Genomic DNA, 12,875 nt, shown 5'->3' with positions numbered 1-12,875 from the left:
ATAAGATTTTTATATCAAATATTTGGTGAGAATAGTTTTTAATTTAATGAGATGTTATAACCCGTTTAAGAAATATCTGGGTTTGATAAGACTCATACCCGTGAATTCGCGTCAAATGCATGAGAAGCCTCCATTTAAAAATCATGGAAATCTGGTGACTCCAAAAAAGGGGGAGTGACCACATCGCGACACATAGGATTTTTATGGTTTCGTTTATATATATTATAGATTTGAAGTTAGTATACAAAACTTTTATATAACCACTTATTTTAGTTTTTCAAATCCTCATTGTATTTGTTAATAACTGCGTATAAATGCGTTATACGATTCTTGTAGTTCTTTCTCAAAACGAAGTCTCTAGTCAACGCCAGATGTAATGTTGGATTATAACAAAACTAATTTGCTTTCAAACTTTTTTATAAGAACGTAATATAATTAGAACAAGAATTACACATGGCGTTGAGGACTTGAGAAAAAACCATATACTACTACAAAGTTGACAATAACAAATATATAAAGATGAAAATTAAAAAAAATTGATTTTCGACAATTTGTCGTTGACAACTAACGACATATTATCAATGGATTGCTGGACCTATGTGTCTAGTACACAACGTGCAACATTGCTGTCATTGATATTTGATACCAGTAGGTCACACATAAACAAATATTTCATGTACACTTAAAACCAATTTATTGTGTATAGACCGAACATTATGTTACAAAAATTATCATTTAAGTAACATGATAATATGACTTAAATCATCATGTATCATTGTAATTATACTTATGTAGTTATGTAAGGTATGTTGCATATGATGATAAATGTATATCTGGTTTGAACCAAGAATTTGTGCTTCAAGTTGTTCTAATCCCAGCTACTAAACAGTAAACACTTGTATTTTAATTTCCAAAAGAGTGTTCTAGTTAGCGTGTGCTCTTGACAAATTAATTAGGTCAAAGACCTTAAGACCAGCTACTTGTATCTAGCTTGCTTGGTGTGGATAATGTTGAAGAAAGAAGACAATCGGATCTTTAATTTTGTTTTTCTTTATCATCCGATTCTTTTAAGGTTGATTCTATGGTTATGTTTTTAGTTGAAGGAATTTAACATACTAGGTTTATGGTTTGAAATCAACATGCTTAAAATGCTTCTTTTACTGAATTATACATGTGATTTTAGTTATTTATTATTATTATTATTATTATTATTATTATTATGCACGACAAATTTCTAGATTTGAAAGGTCCGAATGGAGCGGGCAATTATTTGATGAAAATGAAAGCAATAACCAAACAAAAATAGAGGATAAATTCCTAAGATGGTCAATTTTGATCAATGGATTTTAAAAACAGTCACGGTTTTGGAATTGGAAAAATTTCCAAAATGGTCGTACTATTCCGTCGGATCCGATGGAAACAGCAACTGATTCGACGTATTAGTATAGTCTATCAGATGTTGACACGCATTGAAATTTTCCGGCGGATCCGATTGATTATGAAAGTTTCCGATTAATTCGTGAGGTAGCCGACATAATAATAATCTGTTGTGCCCAGCGGTGCAGTTTATTCTTCCGTCGGATCCAACTGTTTAATTTGTAGTCGAACCCTAGATTTTCATTTTGGGGGGTTTTATAGAATGAAACTGAACACTATGGTTGTGTTTTTCTGAAAAACTAAGCAATTTACACTATGAATATGCTTGATTTTGTGGAGAATAAAAAAGATGGAGATGAATGTTGGTTTTAGAGGTTTAAGGTTTGAGAGATAAAAGACGAAGAATTCCATCGGATCCAATGGTTCTTTAACGAATTTCGTCGAATCCATTAATACGTTGACACGTGGCACAATTTTACAGCTCAACGAATTTCGTCAGACGGTGTTGAAATTTTGTCGGATTCAACTGGAAAAAAAATGGTTATTTCGGGTAAATTTTTAAAACCATAGCTAAAATTGAAAAATACTGGTCAATTTGACTATTTTAAGAATTTTCCCAATACACTAGGATCTCAATATCTCTTATAAATCAATGTTTTATGAGGCTTTCTTAACCTATACTAAAAAGCAAACACATAACTACTATATCATTATAGATTTTGTTTATACTAGGTCTAGGCAGGGATAGAGATAAAATAAATTGAAACACAAAACATTTCCGTTGGGTATTGAAGAGATTACCTAGGATCCAACCCAATTCTAGAAGCCCAAGATAGCAGAGCCCAATCCCAGAAGCCCAAAGCAGCAGAGCCCAATTCCAGAAGCCTAAAGCCCTCTAAGACAAAAAGACAAGTCAACGATTGAAGGGTCCCTTTTGAGTCATCAGGACGGGATGACGCATGTCTGAGACAAAAGGGGAGGTGTCTAGCGGACAATAGAGGGAAGCCTGCTCAAGTCAAGAGACCAGGGATAAAACACTGGATAATAGGGTACACTCTAGGACAACGGTCAAGGGGAAAAGATTCCCTTGACTCCCTATATGTAAAGGGATTTGTATGTTGTAATGGCATGATAATAAGAAGCCTGGAACATATCTTTCATATCAACTATCTCTCTAACATTCATATAAAACTTCTCATAATTAAATGTCAACTCACATTTTCTATACACTATCGCTTAGATTCATCAGAGGTTTTTATATTGGCGCCATCCGTGGGACCTCTGCAACTGGGAAGTCCCCCACCACGGTTTCGAAGAAGATGGTTGATCAAAATCTAGAGCAGAATGTCTCGGGGCTTCAGCCCGGGACATCAAACGGAAATGAGTCCACATTTATAGGGGCGAGCGAAGAAACGAACCTGCAGAACGTACGAGACATGGAGGGTCCGGTCATAATAGAGGACGAGACAGAGAAGGAGGATGCGAGGGGAGAGCGGGAGAAAGACCCAGCCTCCAAGGAAAAATGGGAGATAACTCCAAAGTTCATACGGGCTCATAGAGACGCGCTCAGGGCCTGTCTGGATGAGCAAGAAAAAGAAGAGAAACTCGCGGCAGTTCGGACGCGCCTGCTGTTTGATACCCCAAAGTCCAAGAATGAGGAAGAGCCGGAGAAAGAGACTGATAAAGACCCCGGAGTCCATTTAGAATCGCTTGTAACCCTTCTATCTTTGGTCAAAGGTAAGGAAAAGTCCATACCCAGCGCCCTAGATGCTCCCTATCGTCCCTCAGATACCTCTGACGTGTCAAAATTCACCCGACGAATAGCGGAGGCTACCCTGCCTCCGAAACTACAATACCCCTCCACGGTAGATAAGTATGACGGGACGTAGGACCCCGAAGACCACCTACATGGTTTCAGAGGTGCAGGCATGGTCAGTGGATGGACCATGCCAGCGTGGTGTTTGATGTTCCCCCAAACTCTCACGGGAGGAGCGAGAGTATGGTTTGATAGTTTGGAGTCGGGGAGTATAGATAGCTATGAGGAGCTAAGAGGGAAGTTTTAACGGAATTTTAGCCAACAGAGAAAAGCCATGAAAAACCCTAATGAAATCATGCATATCCGGAGAAGGGACGAAGAAAGGTGGAACAGTTCATGGACCGGTATGTGGCAGAAAGCATAAACATCAAGGGTGTCCCAGAGGTTATGAAAATTAGTGGGTTCATAAATGGGGTGAGGTTTTCCCAACTCACGGAAAAGCTAGGGGAAGATTTCCCCACCACCTTTGACCAGCTAATGGATCGGGTTCGAGCCTTCGTCAGGGGGAAAGATACAGGATCCAAGTTGCGAGAATGGGAGACCAAGAAGGGAGGCCCTAAGCCGTTAGGAGGCAAGATCCAGGGGAGTGCAAGTCCAGGTAAGATGCGAGCGCCATTCGATAGAACCCGGTTCACCCCATACAGACCTCCGGGGAATCATTCGGGGTACATACCCTCCACTACGTATCATCCCCCACGATTTCCTAGCATCAGACCCGAGGGGGGTAGGTACCGACCCCCATACGGAGGAAAGGTGAGCCCGATAGAAGAAGACGTGTTGGTAGCTGATAAGGCCAAATATCCTGTCAGAACACCAGGCCGTTTAAACAAGCATATAAACCCAACCCATCTAGATATTGCAATTATCATAAGAGCACCAGGCATACCACGGAAAATTGTGTTCAACTAAAAAGATTATGGGAAGCGGCTTTAAAGACCGGGCAGCTGCCTCCCCCGGCTAAAGAACCGCCACCCAGAATAAAGGAGGAAGAAGGAGACAAGCATTTCGTAGATATGAAACGAAGAAGAGACGAGGGCAACGGAAGCCCCGGAAGACCCTACAAGGCGGTAAGAAAGGAGTTTCCACTGATGAATACGGCGTGGATGAAAGCTGAGGTCCATTTCCCTGGCATAACAAAAAGTGAGGCCCGGGAAATGCCGTATCGGCTAGCATAGCCGGATATCGAGTGGCTAGAGTGCACGTCGATGGAGGCAGCGGGGTAGAAGTGATGTACGAGCACTGTTTCCTAAGGCTACAAAGGGATGTCCAGGAAAGGCTGGAAGAGGATATATGCCCGTTAATGGGGTTTTCCGGAGAAGTAGTAGAGCCATTGGGATCCCTCAATTTACCATTCACCCTCCAAGATGGAGAGAGAACCCGGACAATATGCCTCTGTTTCTCCATAGTCTGGGCCCCGTCCAAGTATAACGTCATTCTGGGTAGACCGGGTATGAAAGCGCTCAGGGCGGTCCCGTCGACGGTGCACGGATATATAAAGTTTCCTACTCCCAAGGAAATAACTACCGTTCGGTCGTCCACGGAAATCATAGCTAGTGTCAACAAAAAGACGCAAGGAAAGAAAGGAGTGGAGGAATGGGCACTCAACGGGGAGCATCCTGAACAGACAGTGAGGATAGGATCGCAGCTATCCGATAAAGGAAAGACAGGTCTAAAAGAAGTGTTGCTGCACAACGCAAATGTATTCGCGTGGACTCACAAGGATATGACGGGGTTCCCCGAACATTGGATGAGTTCCACTGGATGGAACCTATCAAGCAGAAAAGAAGAAGTTTAGGGCTCCAGAAGAGCCAAGCAGTCCGGGAAGAGACCGCTAAGCTAGTGTAGGCAGGAATAGTAAGAGCAGTCAGATATCCCCGTTGGATAGCGAATCAAGTGATGATTGCCACAAGCGACAACAGTTGGCGTATGTGTATTGATTTTAAAGATTTGAATAAAGCCTGCCCGAAGGATTCCTACCCTCTCCCGGAAATTGAAAAGAAGATAGAGTCCCTCGCCCAATATCCGCTCCGATGTTTCCTGGACGCGTATAAAGGGTATCACCAAATCCAAATGAACCCCCAAGACGAAGAGAAAACCGCTTTCTACACAGACGACAGAACCTTGTGCTACACCAATATGCCGTTCGGTCTTAAAAATTCTGGAGCTACATACCAGCAGTTCATGGACCGTTTATTCGATCATCAAAAAGAAAGGAACGTGGTGATCTACGTGGATGACCTGGTCATCAAAATCACGGATGAGGGAAAGATGCTAGACGATATTAAGGAAACTTTCAACACCCTTCGACAAGCCAACATGAAACCTAACCCGAGTAAATGCTCATTCGGGGTGGAGGAGGGAAAGTTCCTAGGGGTTTTCGTCACCAATGAGGGATTTCGGGCAAACCCCGAGAAGGTAGAAGCGTTGGCCCAGATGCACCCACCCAAGAACATCAAAGAAGTACAGAGGCTACAGGGGAGGTTGGTCGCCTTGAACCGATTCCTCTCAAAAATCGCAGATAGAACCCTTCCGTTCATGGCAGTGCTAAGAAGATGCATGAAGAAGAACAAGTTCTACTGGGATTCGGAAGCGGATGAGGCCTTCCGGGAATTAAAATCACACCTAAGTGAACTCCCTTTAATTACCTCACCTCTGCCGGGGGAGAAGCTGACTCTCTATCTGTCATGCACAAATCAAACCATCAGTTCCGCGCTCATGGTAGAAAGGAAAGAAGCACAAATCCCTATATACTTCGTGAGTCGAACCTTGAAGGGCCCGGAGGAGAGATATTCTCCCATTGAGAAGTTGGCGTTGTCGTTGGTTCATACCGCAAGGAAGCTGAGGCGGTACTTCCAAGCACATGAAGTCTAGGTGTTAACCGACAAGCCCCTTCAGCGAATACTCATGAAACCGGAGATATCCGGAAAGTTAGCCAAGTGGGCTATAGAACTGAGGGAATACTCCATCGAATACAAACCAAGAACCGCCTTCAAGGGACAAGTGATAGCCGACTTTCTTTCCGAAGCTCCGATATCCGAAGCCGAGGAATCTCCCTCTCGAGAGGGACAGGCAGGATACGAGAGAGTTCCATCCCTGGGGCTCACCGAAGGTCAACACCTTACCGATCCTAGCGAGCCAGTCTGGAACCTACACACAGACGGCGCCTCTAACGAGGACGGAAGTGGAGCCGGTTTAATATTAGTCAGTCCGGAGGGGACCGAATTCACCTGTGCCATACGATTGAATTTTGCGAGCACAAACAATGAAGCCGAGTACGAAGCTCTGCTAGCCGGCCTTAGAGTGGCACAAGAGAAGTCGGTGCGACGTGTCCGGGCACACGTGGACTCTTTGCTGGTAGCCAACCAGGTCAGTGGGGACTATGAGGCAAAGGACCATAAGATGATAGAATACCTCAAGAAGACGAAGGGGCTATTGAAGAGTTTCCAAGAAGCGAGGGTGGTACACATCCCTCGGGTACAGAATAAGAAGGCTGACGCCCTAACAACCATCATTTTTGGAGAGGACAGTCGGAAGTGTGGGAACACTCGGATGCAGTTGGATGGACCCCATCCTCCGTTACTTGCAAGAGGGAATAGTACCTGAAAACAAACAAGAAGCTCGGAGGCTGAGAATTAAGGCACTGCAGTACGAGATAATCAACGGTACCCTCTACCGGAAATCCTACTTGGGCCCATCATTGAAATGTATTGGTTTTGAGGAAGCCGAGTATATCATCCGGGAGATCCATGAGGGGATATGTGGAATGCATATGGGAGCCAAGATGGTCGCTGCCCGAGCCATGCAAGCAGGTTACTATTGGCCAGCCATGTTTTTGAGCGCCCTACAAGAAATTCGGAAATGCGACATCTGTCAGATATACGTCCAGGTGACCAAGAAACCCAAGCTCAACCTAATACCGGTCAGCTCTTCCTGGCCCTTCCGGAAATGGGGAATCGACATTGTGGGTCCTTTCCCGGAGGGATCAGGTAAGGCCAAATTCCTGGTGGTCGCAATCGACTATTTCTCCAAATGGGTCGAAGCGAAGCCTCTAGTCACCATCACGGGGCAACAGGTCAAAAAGTTTGCATGGGAAAACATTGTGTGCCGCTTTGGAATACCCCACACTATAGTGAGTGACAATGGGAAACAATTTGAAGGGGGGATCTTCCGAGAGTGGTGTGAACTGCTGCAAATCAAGTAGGTCTTCACGTCAGTAGCACATCCCCAGGCAAACTGGCAAGTGGAACGGGCCAACCGAAGCATAGTTGAAGGGATTGCCAGTCGCCTAGGAAGGGAACGAGGATCGTGGGTCGAAGAATTGCCACATGTCTTGTGGGCCCACCGAACCATGCCCAAGGTCAGCCACGGGGAAACACCTTTTAGCTTGACCTACGGCACTGAAGCGATGATTCCAGTGGAGATTAATGTTCCCACGCATCGGACGCGTCTGACTAAACAAGAGAACGAAAACGATCTCAGGTTAAATTTGAATTTCGCCGAAGAAAGGAGGGAAGCAGCAGCCCGGCGAGAGGTCGATTACAAAAAAAAGCAATGGAGAAATACTACAACTCAAGGGTGAGGGAAGTTAAGTTCAAGGTGGGTGATTTGGTGTGGCGGGAAAATGAAGCAAGTCGACAAGAGAGATAGGGGGAATTAGGACCCGATGGGAAGGGTCGTATCAAGTCATTTGGGAGGGGGATAAAGGATCTTATAAGTTAGCATACCACACGGGAGAAGAAGTACCCCGTACGTGGAATGCTATGCAACTCAGGAAATACTATGCCTAGAAGGCCCCTACCTAAGGAGAAGGAAAAGGATAAGATGCAAAGAGCTTTCTGACAACATTTTTTGTGATATCTGGCTGCACTCTCCTCCGTGACTATGTTCACGTCCCAATAATCACCTCTCCCGGAGGGAACCCATGTAATAGGGCATTGATACTATATTTTTTGTAATCAATCTATGCAATATGGCTTGATGCCTAGGATATGAAATCGAATGACATTATGTTTTCCCCGTGAAATCTAGTTTTCTTAACTAAGGGTAGCCGTCTCCGAGACGACTCCCAAACTCAGATTAACAAATACCCCGTCATCGCAAAAGATGAGAGGGAGGCCTCGCTGATAGGCTACATGGTTAACCAACAAAACTCATCAAATGAGACGAAATGTCCAAAACTATTCTAATAAACCTTACAGGGTTTAAAAACACAACCAAGCATAGCAAAGTTCCGGCAATTAAAACTACTGAACCACTTCCGTGGTAAACAAAGTCCAACCCCTAGAGGGGGAAAATGTCGGTTACATCAAAAGCACAAGCCCACACAAGGGCTAGCACAGACAAATGTTCTTACAAATAACTAATAGTTAAAGTAAAACATAAAGGACACCCAAAAGAAGCAACCGTTCAAGCAAATCGATGATCATCCCTGAGGAGATGGAGTAGGAGGGTCAACCACCAAGGACATGGCTCAGATCTCTTCCACCGATATGTCGGGGACGACAGAAAGTTGCTCCAGAAACGGGGGCTCATAGGAGATGTAAGTGACAAAGGCCGTCTCAGCCTCCACCTCCATGGTCTCAGAATAAATGGGCACCTCGACAAGCTGAAGACCTTTTGCCTGGAACTCGTAACCCTCCCTCAGACCATTTTGGTATCCTGAAGAGAAAACAGCCCGGGTCATGGCATCCCTGACCAAGCAAGTATCACGGCAGGATCGGGCCCGTCCGAAAACTAGTTTAAATCCCTCGGACACCATCAACGCCCGATCGGTCTTGATGCCGTTGAGTTCTTGCTCCATCTTATCATACCTCTCCGAAAACTCTTCAATCAACCTGTCATTGTGAACCCGATTCGCTTCAACCTCACCCTTCAACCTCTCATTTTCTTCACACATCCTCTTGAAACTGGTTTCCAACTATCAACAAAGGGTATCAAAGAGGGATAAGTCCCCTAGACAAACGAAAAGAAATCAGTAAAGAAGAAAAAGGCCATACCTCTAAAGTTTTGTCCCGATCAACCTGAGCTTTTGACAGTTCAACCTCCAGCCGAATGACTTCATCTTGAGTTTTCCTCAAATTCGCCTTCAAATCAGGCATCCCAAGAGCCTCCTCCTGAGCCAGAATGACCTGTTGTCTTAGATGTTTAATCTTCTCATGATTCTTCTCATACGACTGTTTAAGTTGGTGAATCTCTTCCTTTAGTTGCTGCAACAGTTAGCCGTCGTCAATAACGGTTTGGCGAGCGACTTCCCCGAGTGCCAGAGCTCTGTACATATGGGTCCCTAAGTCGCCAACCAACTGGTCTCGGTTTAAAGTACGGATGTGACCCAAATCCACGGGAGGAACGACACCGGTGAGGAAGTCATGCGCTTGCAAAGGTGTCAGGACAGATTCCCTGGTCTTCAAGCTCCACTGGGGAATGAACACAGGATCGACTCCTAGATCCTCTGAATCAGGAATAGGTAGACTCTGGGAAGCAGGAACAGACCCTTCAGGATGTTTGCCTGGAGAGCCAAACCGAACCAGACTAGATTCACCGGATGCTTGCATGTCAGCAGGAGTAACCACGGGAAATTCGAAATCACCTTCTAGGTCAACAGGCTCAGCAGAAGAGGTCACTGGGTGAGACGAGGACGATTGGCCCGGATAAGGTCGTTTCGAGTTCCTTAGGCGACCTTTCAAGGAAGTGTTATAAACCTAAGCCATGGCGTTCTTTCGTTTGGGAGTGTCGGATGCGTCGCCATGAATAACCGGAGCGGGTTGGTCTGAGGAGGCAGATGCAGTTTCTGAGCTAGCGGGAGGAGTCACCGGGATCAGCACAAATGAAGCAGATTTCAAGGGAACTTTCAGCAAGGTTTCTTTCAAACTCATTTCTGCACAAGGAAAACAACAAATTTAGGGATGTCTAAGTGACAAACAAATAAAACAAAGAAAAACGAGGGACTGGAGACCTCGGTTGCCGTTGAATATGGCCGGACGAGTAGAGGAGTCTGACCATATTCGGCTCAGTCCAGCCATACACAATAAAGGTTCAGGATAAGTCATGGCTTCAGTAGGGTTGCTGATCAACAATTTATACAGATCATTTTGAGATGTAGGAGGACGAGGAGGCGTATCGTGTATGAGGGAGTCTATACGACGTCGGCTGAGAAAACCCGGAGCAAAGTTGGGAGACATAAAGAAAAAGCTGTTTTTCCACTCTTTGGGGCTAAACCCTGTCGGCATCTTTGAACAACATGAAGGATACTTGTTTGCTGGACGACGTTCAAAGGTGAACCAATCACCGTCTTACCTTAAACGATAAAAACGACGAAACAGAGGTACCGTAGCGAAACCCTCCATAGCTCGACACGCTATTTCGAAGTGGGTGACACGCAGGAAACCTAAAGGGTGGACCTGATCGAATCTTAGTTTATGAAATTTCAACAAAGCCAACTGAAACTCGGTCAAAGGGTAGCGAATATTGGCACATTCTAGGGTTTTGGTGTACAACGTGAGTAGCTCAGGGCGACTGAGAGCCGTCTCGTGGGGTTTGGGTAACACAGGAGATAATGACAAGGGTATTTGGTAACGGGCGCATAATCGAAGCATCAGATCCTGGGCAAACAAGAAGAAGATACTAACCTGACCAAAGGTAGGATGCTAAACAGAAAGGGAAGGGTCGCCGGAAAAATATGAAAGAGAAAAGGAGAGTGGGTAGGTGATTTATGAGATGGGACGCTAAGATGGCAGGGTAATAATCCTTGCGTGAAAAGGCGTGCGATTCAATTTCCACTATGTATTTTTACCGCCTTAATAATCAATCCAAGATGGGCCGGCTGTGAAAGTGTATTTGTGTGAAGCCCATCTTAGGAATACCAGTCCAGAACGCAAAGGCCCAGCTACTGAGTGGCAAAAAGAAACAGAGATTTTAAGTCCAGAGTTAAGTCTATTGCTTATGTCATAAATAACATAAGTAATAGACTGGGGGACTTGAAGAGATTACCTAGGATCCAACCCAATTCTAGAAGCCCAAGATAGCAGAGCCCAATCCCAGAAGCCCAAAGCAGCAGGTCTCAATTCCAGAAGCCTAAAGCCCTCTAAGACAAAAAGACAAGTCAACGATTGAAGGGTCCCTTTTGAGTCTGGAGCATCAGGAAGGGATGACGCATGTCTGAGGCAAAAGGGGAAGTGTCCAGCGGACAATAGAGGGAAGCCTACTCAAGTCAAGAGACCAGGGATAAATCACTGGATAATAGGGTACACTCTAGGACAACGGTCAAGGGGAAAAGATTCCCTTGACTCCCTATATGTAAATGGATTTGTATGTTGTAATGGCATGATAATAAGAAGCCTGGAACATATCTTTCATATTAACTATCTCTCTAACATTTATATAAAACTTCTCATAATTAAGTGTCTACTCACATCTTTTATACACTATCGCTTAGATTCATCAGAGGTTTTTACAGGTATCATGATATGTATTCATGTAGAGTGTTAGGTATATGATTAATTATGATTTTTTTGGCAGATTTTAAACAAGTATAGTATTAGCTGATATATTATTATATCAGACATGCATTATTACAGCAGTATCGAAAATACAAATAGTGAAATAGAAATATATCATATAAACTTCAAAAAGTAATAAATACCATTTTAAAGTTATTAAAAAGTTGAAATTGTTATACATATGAAATTGTTGTAATATGAATGAAATTGTACCTTTATCTTTTTTTAGGTGGCTTTGATTGACTTCGAGCAATATGAATGAAATGGGTATATTTTAACTTTTAAGTTTTAACCATGTGAGATTCAAATAAGGATTCCTAAATCTTAATTACATGAAAAACCTTCAAACTAATATTTACATAACATATGAAATTGAGAATTTTATAACCGTGTTATCTTTTTTTGAACGACTAAATGTTACACTCTATGAGTATTAAACGATCGATCTCTTATTCTACACCCTAATCACCGTACCATTCCGTCAAAATAAAAATGACTTATAATTAGGGGTGTGCAAATTAACCGCCATAACCATTAACCGAACCATAACCGACATAACCGAACAGATAACCGACATAACCAGTGGGTCGGTTATATGAATTTTTGAAAACCGCAAAATACGGTTGGTTTTGGTTAAAGATAATTTCAAACCCGCCAAAACCGAACCGCCCGATTTACAAGATTCTCAGCTTTATGAAGTATAATTAGACACACGTTGATAATTTGGAGAAAATTAAAGAAGATAATAAACTAATAACGCTCTCATTTTTTAACTATATGATTTAATTTTACTAAAAAGTTAATCCATTTATCGTTTGATTGAATATATATTATTAATATTAATAATTATATATTTTGTTGAAATACGTCATGTCAATTCTATTGTTTTTAGTACCAAAGTTTTAGGCTCAATTATACATTGGTTTGGTCACGGTTAACCGACCCATAACCGACTCGCTATAACCTTCAAAACCGATTAACCAAAACCGTCATAACGGATCGGTTATGGTTATAATTATCTATTAACCGACATATTGGTTATGATTACGGGTTTGGCCTAAAACCGCCCCAAACCGACTCATGCACACCCCTACTTATAACCATGTCAATGCAATCCCAAACTTCTAAAATAGACAACACATAAGACAAAAATATATATATATATATATAAAAGACATAAACGTCTG

The 12,875-nt window shown here is 43.3% G+C and overlaps 1 protein-coding gene across 1 annotated transcript; it reads left to right on the top strand.

Annotated features, from left to right (window-relative positions):
• Positions 1–6,097: 6,097 nt before the first annotated feature.
• On the top strand, positions 6,098–6,796 carry LOC143547175 (uncharacterized). The gene has a single exon (XM_077038663.1). It carries the CDS (start codon positions 6,098–6,100, stop codon positions 6,794–6,796), a length of 699 nt encoding a protein of 232 aa, XP_076894778.1.
• Positions 6,797–12,875: the final 6,079 nt, after the last annotated feature.

The sequence above is a fragment of the Bidens hawaiensis genome, unplaced genomic scaffold, assembly GCF_021521415.1.
Source record: "Bidens hawaiensis isolate Kalapana, Puna unplaced genomic scaffold, B.hawaiensis_p1.1 tig00014658_1, whole genome shotgun sequence".
NCBI lineage: Eukaryota > Viridiplantae > Streptophyta > Magnoliopsida > Asterales > Asteraceae > Bidens > Bidens hawaiensis.
This window is presented reverse-complemented; position numbering and strand designations above follow the sequence as displayed.

Excerpts from the sequence above, each read along its gene's own strand:
- LOC143547175 (XM_077038663.1), top strand. The coding sequence starts at position 6,098 with ATGAAACCGGAGATATCCGGAAAGTTAGCCAAGTGGGCTATAGAACTG.